This window comes from Notolepis coatsorum (assembly GCF_963971535.1).
Source record: "Notolepis coatsorum genome assembly, chromosome: 1".
In the NCBI taxonomy this organism is placed as follows: domain Eukaryota; kingdom Metazoa; phylum Chordata; class Actinopteri; order Aulopiformes; family Paralepididae; genus Notolepis; species Notolepis coatsorum.
In genome coordinates, this window is record NC_140165.1 from 169598618 (window position 1) to 169620861 (window position 22244).

The 22244-nt window shown below is 41.7% G+C and overlaps 1 protein-coding gene across 2 annotated transcripts in view; it reads right to left on the bottom strand.

The window, feature by feature from the left end:
* adam10a (ADAM metallopeptidase domain 10a) overlaps nt 1–17839 on the bottom strand; it is a 361448-nt gene extending 343609 nt beyond the window's left edge. Inside the window, exon 1 of one of the 2 annotated variants that reach the window (XM_084321679.1) lies at nt 17645–17839. In XM_084321679.1, the coding sequence (XP_084177805.1) occupies nt 17645–17711 (67 nt within the window). In that variant the 5' untranslated portion in view covers nt 17712–17839. The remainder of the gene's footprint in view (nt 1–17644) is intronic. The other variant, XM_084321680.1, reaches the window with a different exon arrangement.
* Between the last annotated feature and the right edge of the window lie 4405 nt (nt 17840–22244).

Consider the following 22244-nt stretch of genomic DNA (forward strand, 5'->3'; position numbering starts at 1 on the left):
CGAGTTTGAGTTTGAGCGTTCTGATGCTCCGTAGCTAACCACACCATGATGGTATTTTGTCAACAACACAGTTTGAACCTGGAGGAAGCGATATAAATAAACAAATTGACAATAAATGTGAAGTTATATTTGAACCTGTTGTCAAGCGTCGTCAATATACCCCCCCCCCCCCATTTCCTCACTAATGGGCCTGGTGTTGCGGAGTCACGTTAGTTAGTTAGATAGTTTAGTGTTAGCTGAACGGCTAACAGTGGCTAACGTTAGCTAGCGGCTACTAACGTTAGCCAGTTGCTCAATTCAATTCATGTCTCCTCCTCGACTTCTGTAGTAGCGAAGCAAAGATAGTATCTGCTGTGTGTGCACTGTGCAGTGCACTGCTGACAGAAGTGGATGAGAGGAAATTATATGAATGAATCGGTTTTGACCGATGCAAAGACGCTAACAAAAGATGCATCGCGAGTTCAACCTGAATTCTAGCCGATGCGCACTTATTCCACCGGTGCACTCGCATCTTGAAAGTTTATGCCGGTGCACCGATGCGAATCGGTGAATCTTAACATCACTAATTTACACACACACAACCTTGACCGGTGAACGGGGAAACACACACGCATTTACACACACACAACCTCGACCGGCGTGCGGGGAAACACACACGCATTTACACACACACAACCTCGACCGGCGTGCGGGGAAACACACACGCATTTACACACACACAACCTCGACCGGCGTGCAGGGAAACACACACACATTTACACACACACAACCTCGACCGGCGTGCAGGGAAACACACACACATTTACACACACACAATTTTTTTTAAAGAAACTTTACAGATGTGTTCCATAGACTCACAGGAATTGTGTAAAGTTGCCCAAATAGTGAAAGGAATAGCAATGCATGTCCCCTTTAACCAAAAAGTAATGCTGATTCATTTTGCACATAATCTCACACACAGCCAAAAACAAATCAGTTTTGCACACATTCATTTAGTTTGAGAGTAAATGAGTTTAAATATGGCCACCGATATCATGGGACATTGAATCCTTGTGTTGTGTTAATTACTTACAGCTCCATGAAATTTTGTAGATGAAAAAATAGCAATACCTTGTCTTATTTATAGGGGCTGTTACCATGACATTTTTTGTGTGACTGACTACACTCAAATTCTTTCTTTCCACTGTAAATAAAATGATACAAACTGGTAAACTCAATAAAGGGTAATTATTTTCGCCTACAAGCGTATTTCATGAAAACTGCAAATGTTATAAAACCCAGCATTAAAGAATAATTTACATTGTAAGGAAGGCCACGATAACAGCTTTCCAAACAATCCTACAGCCAGAAACCTTTACTTTGTCATGCAAAGAGCAGGTGGTGCTTGAGTTGTTGTACTCTGTGTGGACCATCCGTTTCATTAAAAACAGCCCGACAGCGATAAGGAGGAGCATCCAGATGCTAAAGAATGCACTTTGTTCTGTTCCACTCAACTGTACTCTAATCTAAAAAGAGGAAATATCAACAATCAAGATATATCTATTCTACTACAGCAACCAACAATGGTATAATTTGCCACAAACGCAGTATAAGCCTTGCTTAAAACTAGGGATGTCCCGATCCGATCACGTGATCGGAATCGGCGTCGATCACGTGCTTTTCAGAGTATCGGGGATCGGGAAAAAATAATAATAAAAATCGGCAGTCAAAAAAAGAAAAATTGTATTCAACAAACATGACCATGTCCACGTCTTAAACTCATACGGAGGCCTTAGTTTTGGTTTTAAATTACATATAATATATCATCATTAATGTATTTATTGTCACACAGAGCAGAATAATTATCCACAACAAACACATTCCCCTTTAATTTTCACCGTTGCAACAAACATTCCCTTTAATTTAGACGCTACACGCGACCACATCACAACAACAACACGTCGCTCCCGAAACACGGTTAATATCCACTGACTTGAGCAGCTAGACTTAATGTCAGAGGTTTGGAACTAAGCATTTTAAAATAGAAAGTCAAGCCAGTTCTGTTTGCAAGGAGGAGATTCCGCGTGGAGGAAAAACTCATGAAGCAGCAGGCTGGAGGCGAAGTTTTCAGACTAACTTTCACCTGGAGGATAACGTTACGTGACTGAGGATTATCGTCGGCGTTTCAGACCAGAATGGACCATTACGTAAGTCGAACACTGAATGTATACTAATGTGCAAACATATATTGAAACTTTTAATATTTCTCATATGAAGCAGAAGCACATTTCTCAGGGTGAATGTAATAACAAAAGCCTCCGCTCTCGCGCCCCGGACTATTATAGGCAACAGATGGGCTTGTCTCGCTCTGCCAGTTTCTGACAAAAATGCGTCAAAATTGATTACTAATGTGAAAGATCGGATCGGAAACGATCGGATCGATAGATATTTAAAATCACATGATCGGGATCGGATCGGAAGCAAAAAAAGGCGATCGGGACATCCCTACTTAAAACCCTTTGGAGGCCAAACCCGAGATAAGTCGGGTTAACTCGCCATGCTCTGGGCACCAAACCTGAGAAATCCCGGGTTTTAATCGATATTTCTTTTATTCGCTATATCCATAAATTTTTCATCCATCCAGCGTGATGTTATCATTGGGAATGGGTCTGAGCTCGCAAAGGGCAAATACCGCCGCCTAACGTCTCCCGGATGGTATTGCACATCATTGGAATCCCTCTGGCTGGGGCTGTGCATCAATCTAAGAAGTCCGGTCCAGGTTTTCCTTCTCGGGCATGCAGTATCGTTATAACACATTGACTGGGGACACTCGGAGCAGCGTGGATTATGTGTTTTGGACATATAACGTTGGATCAATAAACGCGATCAATATTTGGAATGGCGATCAGGAATTGGATTAATCTTTTTGCAGGACATCAGATGTGAGGTAAGGACTTTATGTTACGAATCTTGGGTTAATCAGATGTTCCTTTCACCGCCATCAGAGCGCGTGTGTGTGTGTGTGTGTGTGAGGTTCGCGCCGACCAAAGTACGGAGAAGCGATTTTTCAGACCCTGCTTCTGTTCGCCCATGATGACACATAATATCGATAATCTAGTGTTTATTTGAAAACGATTCATAAATCAAGCGACAAATGGAACGATTTCTAACGAAATACATTGAAGCTTGATTTGCTGGAGTTTATTGAGATGAGACAGAACGCTCTAGAAATATATTCATATTTGTCACGTACGTGGGTTGTTCATGATCATTATTGCCATATTTTTAACACCATGTAAACATCAGGTTAGTATATGTAATATGTGTTATTTTGTTTGTGTGTGATGTGTGTCATCTCCTAAACCCTTTTTTCTTTCTCCCCTTCCCAGATGCCACTCATCTCACTGATTGGGCTGATTGCACCTGCTGATTGCACCTGCAGGCAGTCAGTCTGAGATGAGTGGTTATTAACCTGGTGACACACATCGGGGCGCCTCATTTGAATCACTGCCACGTTCCAGAGTGGAGTGGGGAGGTTGCCCTTCTTACCTAGCTGTATCTGTGGAGCTATTGTGTGGCCTTGTGCCATTTACCACTTGGTGTGGATTAATCCATTTGATGGTTGTTGTGTCCTATGAATGACACGTTGACATTTGTTTGTTTGTCTGTATGTATACCTTGTTTGTTCTCCCCTACCCTTTTCCCTGATTGGATATTGTTGTGGGTTTAAATCCCCGCTTCAATAAATATTATTTACCATTTGGAAAACGCTTTGTGTTGTTTCTTGCCTGCCGGGACCGGTGCTTAAAGCACCCACTGGACGGGCTGGTTTTCATGTACAGCCCGCTCCAGCTATATTCTATATGGTCATCAGACCTTTGTACATGACAATATTCATCACGGTATAAAAATGGAAATGTATGTATGAAAAAAGTATCTGTTTCGTGCATGTTGACTGGAAGCAACTCACTGACTTATTTAGATCTATTGCTATTATATTTGATATATTTTAAGCACTCGCAAATAAGTCCTATCTTACATTGGATAAAGCACTGCCGCTGACGGGCCATGATCCCTCTGCTGTTGGCGCCGGAAATGTTAACAGGCTTGAACAGCTCGTAAACATGAGTCACCACACCCTTAATCCAGCCGGTCTGCTTCTTTTAACAAAGACTTAAAAGAGAGTGGTCAGTAAACATACCTGAGGAGATCACAAGCTGCAGACGGTTGGTTTCAGTGCTCTGTCGTCATGCTATTACTCAGTATCCTAATCAGATCACCGTTTAAACTCTAGGCCATGTGACAAATTGCATTAGCACAACAACAACAAACTTCTATAGACAACTACTGCTGCCACATGCTGCCACAATATGCAGACTAGATTAAAGCTATGAGCTCCACCCCTAACCGCCTCCACCCCTAACCGCCTCCACCCCTGTGAGCTGTCACCCCTAACCGCCTCCACCCCTGACCGCCTCCACCCCTAACCGCCTCCACCCCTAACCGCCTCCACCCCTAACCGCCTCCACCCCTAACCGCCTCCACCCCTAACCGCCTCCACCCCTGTGCCAATTCCACACTGCATGGTTTGGGCCTAATTCTGTAACACAATACTGCATGTTTGTAAAAATGTCTTAGCAGGGCTTAATCCAGACCTGGGAATTGTACGGCCCGCGGGCCGGATGATTCTGACCGGCCCGCGAAAGATTACATGATAATAAAAAAAATAAAAAATAAAATAAAAAAAATATTTTTTTTTAATATTTTTTTTTTTACTTTTTTTTTTTCATGTCAACGTTCACACGCACAGTATACGCTTAGGAGACATGCTCAGAAGATGTTGGTTCTCTTTGGATCCACCTACATATGTGAACAGACATTCTCAGTCCTGACGTTTACCAAGTCCAGGTACAGATCCTCTCTCACTGATGAACATCTGGCAGCTGTGCTTCGCATCTCCACCTCAGACATGCAACCTGACTTTGATGGACTTGTTAAAGCTCAACAGAGACTGGATTTCTCACACTGAATGAAAAAAAAAGAACTGAAGAACACTAAAATGTGGAAATATAACAAGTGAAATGGGACACTTGATCTTTTTTTTTCTTTTTTTTGCACAGTTCTGAAAACATTAAATGTTTAATATAGGCATGTAAAGTAAAAAAGGCTACACAACTGGGACACTTTTCTTTACACAGTTCAGTGACATGTCTTGTTTATTTTTGCTATAAGATGATGTGATGTCTTTAGAAAGCTAAGAAAATCCTTGTTTCAATAGTATATGAAACTCAAAATGCCCTTTGTTATTAATGTTTCACATTTTGTTTATCATTTTGGAAATAAATTCTATTTGAATAAATTATATTTTTGAAAGCTAACCTCACCTTTTAATTGTCAAATAATAACATACACTCTTACCAGGGGTCAAAACAATGCCATTTACTGCTTTTTATATAGAAATAAAATGTATATTATGCATAATTGAGTTTGGAATTTTGGCCCGGCCCCCCAACATATTTTCAGTTGCTCATTCGGCCCCCCGGGAAAAATAATTGCCCACCCCTGGCTTAATCGATAGAGCTCTAGCCCATAGGTATGTTGTCCAATAGTTGGAGATGCTAAGAAAAGCTGACTCTGGAGTGAGCAGTAGATTACAGGCTACTATTGTTGATGACTAACAGAAGGCTCTTGTGAGCATGTGGCTGCTTGAAGCAGAATATGCTTGAGGCCTGGGTGTGTGCTGCCTGTGGTGCGCTCGCCGTAGAAGGTTTTACCAAGTAATATCACACAGAAGAATGCAGATGCTGATTGCAAGTGTGGACATACGTCACTTGGTAACCAACTTACTAGAAATAAGGGAATTATTTTCACCCTGCAAACAAGTGATGAAGCATTAACACTTTGAGTGCCAGCAGGGGGCGCACGATTTAGCGCTTGAGTGCCAGCGCTGTAGTCAATGGGAGGGCGAGCACATTTGCGAACGCATAAACGATATCTTAAATTATGGCTATGTGTCTAATACGCCCGTCGCTTATCAATGACTTGTTTTCAGTCAACATTGTCGAAACGGATTGTTTAATCAGTACATTTCCGTTTTATACCATTTTGAAAAACGTTCGTTTTTTGAAACTTCCAGAAAAAAAAGGAATCAGGAATTTCGCTCTTTAGTGGAATACACAAAACACGTTGTCATTTTTCTGCCTATTTATGAATCGTTTTCAAATAAACGCTAGATTATCGATAGTATATGTGTACTTATGCACGCTAGAGAAGCGGGCTGAAAAATACACACACACACACACACACACACATGGGGCACACGCTGATATCTCTGTGAAAATAGATCCGATTACCCCAAGACTGGTCAAATTGATTCCTTACCTCAGATCAGATGTTCTCCAAAAAGATTATTCCAATTCCTGATCGCCATTCCAAATATCGATCGCGTTTATTGATCCAACGCTGGGTACTGGAAACACATATTCCACGCTGTTCTGAGGGTGGGCAATGAATGGGATCGTCTCTGGTTACATGCCTAGGGATGGGTACCGAATTCGGTACTTTTGAGGTACCGAACCGAAACACGTCGGTACTACCGAGTATCGAATCAAGTGAGATACCAAAAAGAATAATACAAAAAAAAAAAAATGTTTTTTTTTTTTTACTCTTTTTTCTTTTCATGTCAGCGTTCACACGCACAATATATGCTTACCTAGGATTTGACTTGATTTAACAACAAAGCAGTCGGAGCAATGGCAAGCCGAAAACTGTAGAAATTGTAGTTATTTGAAGTTTGGATTTTCTTGAGATTAAATTTCTTGAGATTAAAGTACAGAAAAAAGGTACTGTTGGGTACCGGTATCGATTCACAGGTACCGGTACCGGTATCGGTTCAAATGTGAAAGGTACCCATCCCTATACATGCCTGATAAGTAAAATGTGGATTCCGGAGTCTTTTTTTCCCATCCATTTCATTCAGTCCAATCCAATGGGTACAATACCATCCGGAGAGACGATAGGGGGCGGTATTTTCCCTGTTCGAGCTCAAAGCCAGTCCCAATGGTAACGTGAGGCTAGATTGATGAAAAATTTATGGAAATCGCTGATTATGATTAAAAACGAGATTTCTTGTCGTTGGCACTCAACGCATGGCATGAAATAACGAGTTTGTCGTGGCTGGCACTCAAAGTGTTAAACATTAAAACCTCAGGACAAAAATGTGCCTTTTTTTGGAAGCTGAAGGTTATTTTTTGTAGTGGAGATAAACGGTTTATCTTTCCTAGTTTCCTCCTGTAGCCTATCGTAGAAAGCATTACAAATTAGTATACGCCCCCATGTGCAGGATGAGTCATCAAAATATTTTGATCGTTTTCTAGGAAATCACTAACTCTAAAACACCATTCACTTTTTGTCATTGTTGGGACAGTGTGTGTGTGTGTGTGTGTGTGTGTGTGTGTGTGTGTGTGTGTGTGTGTGTGTGTGTGTGTGTGTGTGTGTGTGTGTGTGTGTGTGTGTGTGTGTGTGATTCATTGAAAACTTTATTAACAGATTGCAGAATGGGTACAATACAGTACGGCTGTGTGTGTTTATAGGCCAGTGAGAGGGAAGGTCATGTGAGGACTGTGACCCCAGTGGTACCTTCGGAACGAAGAAGCCACCTAATGATGATGATGAGAGGGAAGGTCATGTGAGGACTGTGACCCCAGTGGGCCAGAGAGCAGCCTGCACCAACACATCAGCACACCTGCCATCATCAGCACACCTCCATCATCAGCACACCTCCATCATCAGCACACCTCCATCATCAGCACACCTCCCATCATCAGCACACCTCCATCATCAGCACACCTCCATCATCAGCACACCTCCCATCATCAGCACACCTCCCAACATCAGTAGGGTTGGGTACCATTCACAATTGATACCGGTACCCAACGGTACCTTTTTTCTGTACTTTAGTCTCTAAAAATGTAATCTACCTACCTCAGTTGTAAAAAATGAGTCAAAACATCAAATTATTTATTATCATTATTATTTATTTAGAACTATTTGTTAATAAATATATATATATATATATTAGGGATGGGTACCTTTCACATTTGAACCGATACGGTACCGGTACCGGTACCTGTGAATCGATACCGGTACCCAACGGTACCTTTTTTCGGTACTAGTAGAGTAGAGTAGGTACCATGCAGTGGAAAAGCGCCATAGTCTCTAAAAATGTAATCTACCTACCTCAGTCGTGAAAAAAAATATCCAAACTTCAAATAACTACACTTTCGATCGTTTTCGGCTTGCCATTTCCCCGACTGCTTTGTTGTTGAATCAAGTCAAATCCTAGGTAAGCGTATATTGTGCGTGTGAACGTTGACATGAAAAGAAAAAAAGTGAAAAGAAAAAAAGAAAAGTGAAAAGAAAATATATATATTTTTTTTTCTGTATCTCACGTGAATCGATACTCGGTAGTACCGACGTATTTCGGTGAGTACCTTTAAAAGTACCGAATTCGGTACCCATCCCTAATATATATATATATATAAATATATACAGTATACTATACACACACACATCTTTAAATAAAAATTTATGTTTTACAAAATAACAAGTATAAAACGATTAACACTTTGAGTGCCACGGACGCGTTTTGTCGTTAGTTCATGCCGACCGTTGAATGCCAGCAACGCTATAGCATTTGTTTGTCGAATTTCTTTTATTAATCGAGCCTCACGCTAGTGCTGCAGACTCTCTCTGAGCTCCATTGGGAAAATACCGCCCCCTATCGCCTCCCCTGTGTAACTGCACCGCATTGGATTAGACTGATGGGGGGGGGGGGGGGTTCCAGCCTCCTCATTTTACTTTTCCGGCGAGGCATCTGAAGAGACCCAAGTGATCGCCGAGCCGGAAAACGCGTGGAATACATATTTACAGTACCCAACACTGAATCAATAAACGCGATCGATATTTGGAATGGCGATCAGGAATTGGAATAATCTTTTTGGAGAACATCTGCTCTGAGGTAAGCAATTTATTTTACCAGTCTTGCGGCTATAACTCAGCATTTTGGGAATTACCCTACCGCTCTAAAACCATAGTTTATATTCACCACGGTATAACATGGGAACGTATGGATGGAAAAATTTATTCTTTTTCACATATTGAACGATATAGGTGATGTCAAATGGGCCATAGTATTGTATCCATTCCATTGCTATAATATAGAATATAGTTATAGCTCTACAAACAAAGTGATGCAGTCCTATCTTTTAAAGCGTGGCAGTGCTAGAGCGAGGCCCCGACTAATCCCCGGCAGTCAATGAGTTAAAAGTACCGGATTCGGTACCCATCCCTAAACATCAGCACACCTCCCATCATCAGCACACCTCCCATCATCAGCACACCTCCCACCATCAGCACGGCTCCCATCATCAGCACACCTCCCATCATCAGCATAGCTCCCACCATCAGCACACCTCCCACCATCAGCACACCAGCACACCTCCATCATCAGCACATCTCCCACCATCAGCACATCTCCCATCATCAGCACACACACCTCCATCATCAGCATAGCTCCCACCATCAGCACACCTCACATCATCAGCACACCTCCCACCTCCCATCAGTATGGGCTACAATTGGCACATTTGGTGATTGGCCAATTGCAAAGGCAGATCATTCGAACCGTTAGCACAGCACTGTTTTCTTTTTCTTTTTTACTTATTTTTTCACGCTACAGTATCACATTTGATGGTGTTTCCACTACACACACAGCACACTTCATAACATAAACATAAACCAGAAGATCAAAACATGCCCACATATTTATGAATTTCTGATAATGGTCCCAAAATAATGCACTCGATTTTACAATTCTTATAGGCCTACTGTATACATGCAGGGAGCGAAATTAACTTTTTGACTCACTGGCCAGTGGCGGGTAGATGGGAAGAGTCTACCCGCCAAGCATATTTCTTACCTGCCAATATATATTTTATATATACAATTTTTTTTTAAATAAAATATATATTATATAATCATACTTGTAGTTGTATTATCTGCGAGACATCGCCACCACGCAATAAGTCAAAATGCTTGCTATCTGCAAACAGCTCCACTGTCTGTTTTGGCTGTGTTGCTCTTCTAGAAAAATAATCCTTTCAGGGTTGCCTATTGAAATACTGTACACTTTCCTACTGTACACTTTCCTGATTAATTGAAATGGGGGACCCTGGTGTAAACAAGACGAAAGTCTTTCTCTGGTCTGCATCCCCTTAACAATTGTGTGTATTGAGCTGTACTGTATTGTACCCATTCTGCAATCTGTTAATAAAGTTTTCAATCAATCAATCAATCACACCTCCAGTACGCGTGAATATTAAAGGCAACCAACTTGTGTTCAGCTTTTCGTTCAGCGTTTCTCTGATTGGCCACACGGCCAATCAATCAATCCACTAGCACACGCCCTTGCGGCAAGAGAGACGCGGCAGAAGTGCTGGTCGAACCAGCGGTGTTCTGTTGTGTGACTGTACTACAGCGGTGTTCTGTTGTGTGACTGTACTACAGCGGTGTTCTGTTGTGTGACTGTACTACAGCGGTGTTCTGTTGTGTGACTGTACTAAACTCTTCCACCACATGACCGACATTTGACATACAGTACACCTCCTATCTATGTTGGGATTATGTTTGGTCATGACAAAACAATAAAAATCGCTACTGTTAGTAATGCTGCCACCACCCACTTCAATGACAGAGCTCTCATATTTGCGAATGCATAAACTATATCTTAAATTATGGCAATGTGTCTAATATGGCTGTCGCGAAGTCATTGATAAGCGACAGCCATATTAGACACATAGCCATAATTTAAGATATAGTTTATGCATTCGCAAAATATGAGAGCCGCTGTCATTGAAGGGCTTCTACAACGGAGGAACGGCCACTGCTGCTGCTGGAGCTGAACCGAGTCAAGCCGCGGGCGGCGCACGGAAGCCGGGGATAAACCACCGCGTCGCCCCGCTGCGCTTCAGGCTCAGCAGCCTCCACGGGCGAAATAACATATAACGTTACAGTTCCACACAGGGTTCGAAATTAACGGGGGCTTGGGGCATAATGCCCTTGAAAATGGATAAAATGCCCTCGAAAATCAGTTAAGGGGGGCACTTAATGCCCCCGACAGTTTACTAATTATATATATATATTTATCCGGTAATGGAGCGTCTGTGTATCGTATACGGTTCAGATGACGCGCAAATAAAAAAAATCATTTGGCGGAGCCGGTGTTCTGCACTGGCTGCAGCAGCAGCAGCCAGGTGCTAGTCAGTTTGTGTAGAAATGGCACGCACAATATAAATCAATCTTCATTACGACTTTAAAAACATAGCCATTAACATTACATAGGCCTACACACATCTTGCCATAGCGTTAGCAGTTTGTACAATGTTTGTAGCTGTTAGCTAGCTAGCCCTTCACAACAACAGCTAACACCGTAGCTACTAGCTACTGTAGCAGAGGAGGAAATGGGAGTCTGAGAGGCGGGGTGTTTAAAGACAATGATAGGCGTTTATTCAACATCCAAGAAGGCTAACATACAACTGTGTTTTACTAACTCCAACCGGGACTATTGCCGCTTTCGCGCTGCTTGTTGACGTTATGAACTGCTCCTAACGTGACCGGAGCTGAAGGTGGCGGTGCCACACGCTAAAATGTCCGTGGGGACCCGGCGCCAACCCATAGATAGTTCCAACTCACCGAATTACGTAATCCACCACAGTTGCACTCAATATTTAAATAATGTTAGTCTAAATATATGTAGACAGAAACATAATAATTTCAAGCAGAAAACGAATCTTTCCATTAAGAACTGACAAGCAGGGAATTTAAACATGGTTGACATTGTTTTTGTGTGTTTATATTAATTAAAGAAAGGAAAGTCTAGTGCTGGCTGAGCATATTGTTTGTTTGCACTAAATTAATACTTTGACAAATGTAGCCTATATTTTTCAGTCAGTTCGGTCTTTGTGTGCCAAACATTATTTAAGGCTGTAAACACTGTAAACCTTTTATTTTATTTTTAATAAATGAGAAACATGTTTAGATTTGAGTGTTATAGAAAAAGAAAGCAATACGCTTGGACCAGCACTCACAGATTTTGGTATATTTAATGGCAGCCTGAAACAAACATGTTTCGGAACGATTATGTTCCGAAACATGTTTGTTTCAGGCTGCCATTAAATATACCAAAATCTGTGAGTGCTGGTCCAAGCGTATTGCTTTCTTTTTCTATTATACTCGACGGGATTTCAGCACCCAGTGTTATAATTTGTGAGCGCAGTCTATCTTGACTTTTAGATTTGAGTGTTAAATTTTTTTTAATAAAAATTAACGTATATCTAACTGAAAACCGTGACCCCAAATTCGTGATATGAACCAAACCGTCCATTTTGTGAACCGTCCCACCCCTACCGTTTATCATAAAAATTCAGTGCCCCCGAAATACAAAAAAAAGCCCCCGAAAATCAATTAAGGGGGGCAAAAAAAGCCCTTGAAAAAAAATGTTAATTTCTAACCCTGGTTCCACACTGATGTACAGTGAGTGTCTAATATGGCTGTCGCGAAGTCATGCCTCTCCCCCTGAAAGCCCATCCACGCTGTGTATCATAGAGACATAGAGCACTGGGTTTTATCACTGGAGATATATTTCTCACTCACCATTGTATTTTGCGCCATCTGACAATATCATAATGATGTGTTTTCTATATTATATCCACAATCATTCATCTAAAAAATTGTATGGGCTTTGATTAAACATGTAACCTACACCTACTGTAACCTACTGTACCTCTGCTTCCTACAGCACAGCAGGTAATGGCGTTAATCAATGGAACGCGAAACATAATAACGTTCCGCTTTCTAGTTCAGCGCATTTCATAACTGTATGGGCTTTGTTTATACACGAGTGAATCTGGTAGTTGGTTGTTAAAAACGCGAAACATAATAACGTTACGCTTTCTAGTTCAGCGCATTTCATAACTGTATGGGCTTTGTTTATACACGAGTGAATCTGGTAGTTGGTTGTTAAAAACGCGAAACATAATAACGTTACGCTTTCTAGTTCAGCGCATTTCATAGCGCTCCACTGCTACCGCAGCTGAACACAAGTTGGTTGGAACAGGTACACAAGTTGGTTGCCCGCGCTGCCGCTTGCTTGCGCTCCTTGGATTTCATTTGGGACGTGGGACGACTGCGCTTGCCTGCGCGTGGGGGCGGGGGGGCGCGGCCAATCAGAGAAAAGCCGAACACAAGTTGGTTGCCTTTAATATTCACGCCTCCAGTACAGAAACATTGTTTGAGTTTGCGTGTCAGGTAGACCATTGATTGACAGTCGAGTCTGCCAATTACATCACATCGCTTGCACTCCGGTGCTGCAGCTGGACCCATTGCCCACCTCTGCTGTTGATAATGCTAGCCAAGTTATTATACACACAGATACACAGTGGGCCAGTGACTTTGGTGTAGGGGTGTAACAATGCATCGATCCTAAGGGGGAAATTCAACTGCATCGATTTGAAAATGTTAGAATAGATTATCGCAATTTTAATGTGTACACGTTATGTTATTGTCATGTCCGTTACAGCCAACACACCGACATACGCTACTGCATCAACGTTATCATTAACAAAGCAAGGCATTCGTTTTGTTGCATTAACGTTATATTACTATTGCTATCGATAAATCTAGGTGTTCTAAAATCTATTGCTATTGGTAAGAGAGACTATAATAAGTTGGTGTCTCGGAAAACGAGAGCCCTGATCGCGGAGTTTCAGGAAGTAAACAAGAAAAATGAGAGCTTCCGATTGGTCATTTGCTTTATTTCCCATGAAACCAGTCACTTCACTCTACTGTGATTGGACCGTTGGCTTGAGTGCAATGTGGGACTTGTAGTTTTTTAACGATCTCGCAGCGGAGGAAAAAAAAGACGAGAGAGGCTATAATCTGTATTCGCACAGCGTGCGCGTAATTGATTTTTACCGTTCGCATACAAATATTTTTAGGGGCCTGCTTATGAACTACACGTCTACACGCCACACGGCGGGCAGCCCTCTAAGTGTCATGCGCCAAAGGTAAAAACAGACCGCCCCTGGCGGGCGGCGGGCTTTAGTTTCGGTCCCTGTATACATGCCAAACCTAGTTGTGGTGTTGCCTGTCTGAATCAGCCGAGCTCGTTCAGGCTCCATGTGCTGCCTGTCTGAATCAGCCCAGCTTGCTCGGAGTACACACAGCCACTACTCTTCAGCTAATGGCTAATGGCTATGCATTGATTACTCTACTGGAAAGTATTTCATACCACTACCACTATCACTTTAATATCTCATAAATCAAATAGACTCAGTTCAGAGATACTTATTTCTTTAATTATTTTTCTTTTGGTCCAGATTCAAAAAGCAGTGCTTCAGGTTTTTCCATTCGGGTTTTAAGAAGAGTTTAATCAAATTGCACAGCATTTTGGTTGTAAATGGTAAATAAAATGGTAAATGGCTGCATTTTTATAACGCTTTTATCCAAAGCGCTTTACAATTTGTTCCTCACATTTGACCCTTTCACGCACACATTCACACACCGACGGCGGAGGCAACCATGCAAGGTGCTGCCAACCTGCTCATCAGGAGCATTTAGGGGTTAAGTGTCTTGCTCAAGGACACTTCGACACACTGCCCGGGAGGAGCAGGAATCAAACCAGGAACCTCTGGATTACCAGACGACTGCTCTACCTCTCGAGCCACTGTCGCCAGTAGGCTATGTGTTTGTGTTGTGACATGATTGCGCTAGCTGGATCACAATATCATATAAAATCGATCATGTCACCGAATGCAATCATAGCAACATTTGCATTATAGCAAAATATCAAATTGTTGCCTTAAGATATGATACCAGACCAGTATATTGTGGTAAAGCCTGATGTTTACACACCTACTAAATAGGTGAATAATAGCAGGGTAGGTGGAATAAGATCACTTTGGCTTCATCTTCATCATGTAGGCCAGGTCAACATGATTACATCTTCATCTTCATCGTGTAGGCCAGGTCAACATGATTACAGTAGAGTCTTTCTCAGCCTCACTACCAGTGAGGTGGTGCAAGACTTGCCATTCCTGACGGGAACAGAGGAAGTGGAAACAGCTTGGGTCATGACTCACCCCACCCTCACATAATTACCATGGATGCTGGGTAATGACAAGAAGACTGACATGCCACTGACAGTGAGGAGAGATATCAGGATGGCTCTTGGCTCAGTGTAATGCAAGCATTTCTCATCCTGAACCTACATCATACTTGGAACATAATACTGACAGTGCCAATACATGTTGTTGGCTCATTATGCTTCAAAACTGCTGAGTGCTGAATGTGAACTAGCAGTGGGACAAGCTCGTCATTCCAAACTGGCGCTAATAAGACACTTAATTTGCTATCAGCGATAAATGCCACGAAACACTGGAAATTGTAGAATTGGTGGAGACAACATAGAACAAGAGAATGTTCAGTCCCCCTTGCACAGTTGAATAAATCATAAATAACAGAGTTACAGCCACGCTACAGGGCTGGAGCCCTAGAACATTGACACGATAATAAGATGCTGTTCCTAATGTTAGAATGAATGAATGAATGAATGAAAACTTTAACAGATTGCAGAATGGGTACAATACAGTACAGATCAATAGTAATACACACAATTGTTAATTAACACTTTGACTGCCTAAAAACGCTTTACAGCGTCATTGCTGGCGATGCTAAAGTTGCCGGGGGACGCTGTACAGCGTCCTTATATCAATATTTCAAAAATCTGCGATCTGATCCATAATGTCCCTCCGCTGGTCTGAGAACCACCAGCAGGACCCACTGAGCTCTCTGGCGGTTCAGGAGCGCCATCTGGTGGCCGATCGCGCAACCGCTTAACAGGAAGCACAGTGGAGGTTGTGCTACATGTCCGTATTGCTTCCGGCCACTCGGGATAGGTTCCGGCATTCTAGCTCGTCACTCTACATAGCGATCGATTGCCAATAACTCGATAAACAACATGATTTGGACGTATATACCATTATACAAGCTGGAGATGGACCGGGTAATAATATATCCCATAATGATAAAATTTCTACTCGACGATGATCGCCCAACGGCGCGCGGAGACTGGGGTGAGTTTCAGCGTGTAACGTTACCATCTTCGATACTAACTGCTTTTATCAACATTTGACCCACATTAGATGATTGGTATAACGCTGCCCACGGAATTATAAACGCCCCCTCGCCCATCCGGTCAACATCAGATGACGTGTAGTAACTTCTAGAAGTACGTCTAGTTGGAATTTTTTATATCGCGCTGATTGCCATCAAACTGTATTTCATCATCAATATAATGCATTTGGGGCTATATATCACGTTCTGGAGAAAGTTGCAGAAAGAGATGAAAACATACTTATACATTAGACCATACTTTACTATGAATATGTGAATGAAAAAGTTTAACGTTGCTACACAATGAACAATACATATAGGACTTTGAATGGGCCCTAATAATGGCAATGTAGCAATAGAATTTAAAAAGTTATAGCCCTGCAAAGAAGGGGACTTTCTCCATAGACAAATAGCGCTGGCAATCTATGGTATATCATTAATTTAACCCATGGCAGCCAAAGTGTTAAGGGGATGCAGACCAGAGAAAGACGTTTGTCTTGTTTACATCAGGGTCCCCCATTTTCAATTCATAGTGACATTTATGACATACACAACATACATGACATCATGACATTTATGTATAAACACATTTACAATATAAACTAGATGGTTAGGCTAATCACTGCATTGGTTACGAGTAGGCCTCTCTAAATATATCCTAAAAGTCCTCATTGTTTTAACTCTATTAGTAAAGTCATAAAAACAAACTTAAAAAGCTCGCCCCTTTCCTGCTGCAAACACGCCGTGTCTACTAGTAGTGTTCTGCAGGCAGGGAAGGTGATGATGATGATGGAGCAGAGCTAGCAGCTCGCAGACCTCGAGAAGACTGTCCATAGGGCGGAGACTGGTGACAGCTGTCAATCAACACCGTAGCACATCATGTCTAGCTTGGCAACAAACATCGCCTTCGGTTGACTTCATATATAGCTGTAGCTTCCCTCTTCCCCACGATAGTCAAATGAAGGAGAGTTTGCTAGCTAAGGCTAGCTAGCCACTTCTCTGACAGACGTTAGTTCCTGGTCTTATTCTGTCCCGTCTACTGAATGATATATCGTAGCTGTGTTAGCCTAACATGTGTGTGTTATTAACATTAACGTTTAAGTAACGTTGGTTTCTGACGTGGTCGAGGGCAAAATATCTGGGACTCTCTAGTCAACAAACTGTCTTAGTTGTAACGTTTAGAAGCAAGAAGCGTGAATGTATAACAACAAGCTGTATCTTGTCGCCGCTTCCCGTGAGCTAACATCGCTTGGCCAGCCTCGGCTGATAGGTAACTTAGGGTCGGTGTAATAGCCACTCTATAGCATTCCATAACCCTCAATTACATAGGAACAAAAAGTGAAACTGTTCGGGCTAGCGCGTCATTTCATAGATCCGATTAGCTAACATTAGCGATCACTTTTCTTGTCCTGCGAAATCAGGGGACGAGACTTACCTTTAATATTCCGTAAGCAGCTCAACAAGAGTAGGAGTTTTACAAATATCATGTCGAATGAATTCATTGTACTCCAACATATAAACTATGCAGTACGGCGATATAACAAAATGCTCCTTATTTTGGTTTATCACGTCTTAAAGGTACAGCCAGCTGCCCTTCTGCATGATTTGCTAGTTTATCGTTGGCTGTCTCGCGACCACCACCACGGCCGTGTTACTAACAAGCAGCCTGACGTCACGTCATTGGGAAACTCTTCCTGATAGGTCACGTTGCAGCCAGGGTTACAAATGTTGTTGGTGTTGTGTTGTTTTTTTTTTTTTTATATATTGAGATGTAATTGAACATTTACTTATTATTTTATTTCTTTACAGTGTGCAACGTGTATCTGTATTCTGTAAATAGCTCACTATCTTTAGCTAGAATATTCTAAATACATTTGGAATATAGCAATATACAGTGTAATATGTGAATATGTATATGACTAGTAGTAAATATGTTAATAGGTTAATGTACAGTATTATTATATACAGTGGTACAAGTATGAATACACTATGGTAGTAAGCCATACTAGCCAGTGGTATTAACTAATAAGAGTAGGTATGGAATATATACAGATATAGGAAAAAGTATAGTGTGTACGTATGGGTAATATATATATATATATATATATATATATATATATATATATATATATATATATATATGTATGGTTTGAGTTATTGTACATTGCTATCGTACAGTGGGGATCAATAAAGGAATCTTATCTTAACTTATCTTATCTTATATGGATATGGTTGAGTATAGGCAACAGAGCCTTGAATATTTTATTGAAGAATTTATACGGTATAGACGGTGTGTGTATGTGTGTGTGTGAGTGTGTGTGCGTGTGTGTGTGTGTGTGCGTGTGTGTGTGCGTGTGTGTGTGTGTGCGTGCGTGTGTGTGTGTGTGTGCGTGTGTGTGTGTGTGTGTTTGTGTGAGTGAGAGAGATTCCTTTAGCGCCTCCCAGAGGATAAGAGGGCAAACAGTCTGTGGTTGGGGTGAGAGGTGTCCTTGACAATAATGCATGCTTTCCTCAGACACTGTTTATACTGAACAGTTTCAATTGCAGAGAGTGATGTACCAGGGAGTTAGGGTTTTTCCAATATTTCCCCCCAAAACTGATGGCACACGCTAGACCAGGGGTGCCCAACCTTTTTTGAACCAAGATCTACTTTTTAATTTACCACCTAGCCGAGAGCTACCAGCCTAAATGTTACCTACTCTATTAGTATTAATAGTATTAGTAATACCCATTCAATATGCACATGACAGAACATATTATATGGCATATAATATTTTCTGTCATGTGCATATTGAATGGCAGAATGGGTATATAATATAATATGATATTTTATATATCATTGTAATCCTGACATCCTGGCTGGAGTGATGCAAGGGGACACCCTTGCCCCCTTCCTTTTCGTCATAGTCCTCGACTATGCGCTCAGGAAGGCCATCAATGGACGGGAGCAGGAACTTGGTCTCACAATAACCCCAAGGAGATCGAGACGACACCCCGCCATAGTCCTAACAGACCTTGACTACGCGGACGACATCAGCATGCTCTCTGACCAGGTGGAGCAGGCACAGGAACTCCTGTGCAGAGTGGAGACGGAGTGCGCCAAGGTTGGCCTTAGGCTAAATGCCAAGAAAACCGAGGTCATAATGTATAACATCCTCCCGGATCATCCACCTCTAAGGACAACAGGAGGCTCTGCTCTAAAGGAAGTCAGTGATTTCAAGTACCTGGGCTCGTGGGTCAACTCGTCCGAGCAATACCTTAAAGTGAGGAAGGCACTTGCGTGGAGGGCTCTGAACGGCATGACCAGTGTGTGGAAATCCAACCTCCCCCGTCAAATCAAGCTCAACTTCTTTCATGCAACAGTTGAGTCTGTCCTTTTGTATGGCAGTGAATGCTGGACCTTGAAGCCCACCCTGCAGAAGTCCTTGGATGGGTGCTACACCAGAATGATGCGTGTGGTGCTCAACATCAACAGGGATGAGCATGTCACTAATGCAAACTTGTATGGGGGGGTGCTAAAGGTGAGCGATAAAGTGGCAGTCAGGAGAATGAGGCTGGCAGGTCACTGCCAGAGACACCATGAGATGCCAACCAGCAAACTTGTGCTGTGGGAACCAACACACAGGCATCGATCACGAGGACGTCCCACGTTAACCTACGTGGACGTACTCAGGAGAGATGTGGGAACAGAAAGCACCGGCGAGCTAGCCAGATGCATGGAGGATCGGGATGACTGGAAGCACCGATGGAGGGCCCATCCGAGGACGACCTAGATAGATAGTGTAGTGTAGCAATTACAAGAATGACGAGACTAACTTCTCACGTTGGGCATGCAGGCAGCATGACCCATTTATTTCACACTCTGCATACACAGACAACACACACACTCAATTCAATGGGCATGAGAAAACATGAGTTTACATTGCCAAAGCAAAAGTGGAACAATACAATCAAAACAAAAATGATGTACAATTAAAAGGGAATAGGAATGATGTGTAAACAGAGCTGTCACATTGCAACTGTAGTGTTGTCACGATACTGGAATTTCTAACTTCGATACGATACCTTGAAAAGTATCGATATTCGATACCATTTTCGATACCACAGGGAAAAATGTTAAATCTTAAAATGTTAAAAATTAAAAATAAAGATAAATATATATATATATATATTTTTTTTTAACAATTTTGCTTTTGTTGCTGGTCGATTCTCCTTAGCTTCTCTCTGGTACTATAGGAGAAGATAAATATAACACTCGCACACACGCACGCTGAAATGGGTATCGTAGAACATGACATATTAGACAAACGCACGCAATTGGCACAAGTGTAAATTATGCATTAGTCACTCAGTTTTAACATTGATGCACTTAGCTCAACTCGTTCGTCAGTTGGTCACAAGTTCAAATCACTCTTAGTTAATTTTTTTTTAATTTTTTTACGTTTAATTAATTTATCATCTCTCTATATTAACGTAACTAGCTATTCATATCAATCGAAATAACGTTCATCTCTCTATATTAACGTAACTAGCTATTCATATCAATCGAAATAACGTTCATCTCTCTATATTAACGTAACTAGCTATTCATATCAATCGAAATAACGGTCATCTCTCTATATTAACGTAACTAGCTATTCATATCAATCGAAATAACGTTCATCTCTCTATATTAACGTAACTAGCTAAGTAATGGGTTTATGCCTCTTTTGAGGATGTGAGAGTGAGTTTAACCCATAGCACCGCTACTCACCCCAGCCCTTCTTGACTGCGCTTCACGATACCATCCGTTACATGTATACATATTACATATAGGCCCTCCTTCCCAATATGTAGTGTAGCTGTGTAGGCCACAATCTATTCTCAAATCAATTTATTACAGCAACTGTAACTTAAGTAAACCTAAATCTCTAAGTGGTGTTTATTTTTTTCCGATTGATATGAATAGCTAGTTACATTAATATAGAGAGATGAACGTTATTTCGATTGATATGAATAGCTAGTTACGTTAATATAGAGAGATGATAAATGAATTAAACGGAAAAAAAAGAAGAAAAAATTAACTAAGAGTGTTTTGAACTTGTGACCATAGGCTCCACAGCCAGCTGACGAACGAGTTGAGCTAAGTGCATCGATGTTAAAACTGAGTGACTAATATCACTAATGCATAATTTACACTTGTGCCAATTGCGTGCGTTTGTCTAATATGTCATGTTCTACGATACCCATTTCAGCGTGCGTGTGTGCGAGGGCTCTCGCATTATTATTATTATTATCTACGCTGCGTGTGTGCGAGGGCTCTCACATTAATATTATTATTATCTACGCTGCCTGCGTGTGTGCGAGGGCTCTCGCATTATTATTATTATCTACGCTCATGCGCGCTCATACCGGCGTGGGGGCAAAACTAGCGTGGGGGCGAAACTAGCGTAGATCAGTGGCCAATCAGAGCAACGCGGAAGGACAAGCCACTTGCTTAAAGCATAGACGCGAGGTGGCTGCGCACAATTATCCTGAGTATCAAGTCTGGTTCGAATTAACGAGACTGAATCAGCGTGGCTTGTTTTTATCCTTATTCTGAAAGAGTTGAACAAATGATTTTCGCTAGCAAGATCTCATTTGATTATTCATTCCATTAAGCCTACTGCCAGCAGGTTGATTGATTGAACATTTTATTAACAGATTGCAGAATGGGTACAATACAGTACAGCTCAATACACACAATTGTTAAGGGGATGCAGACCAGAGAAAGACTTTCGTATTTACATCAGGGTCCCCCATTTTCAATTCATCATAACATATATGACATACATGACATACAGATAGACAGTACTGCTACATCTATTTATGACATACCAGATTTACAAATAAAGTACTGTTTGTGATACAAAAAGAGTTTAAAAAAGAGAGTATATACATTTGACGAAGAAACTGTACATTGGAGGAGGTGGGGTGGGGGGGGGGGGGTTGGGTAGGTGGGGTGGGGGGGAACTGTACATTGGAGGTGGGTGGGTGGGGTGGGGGGGGGATGGGTA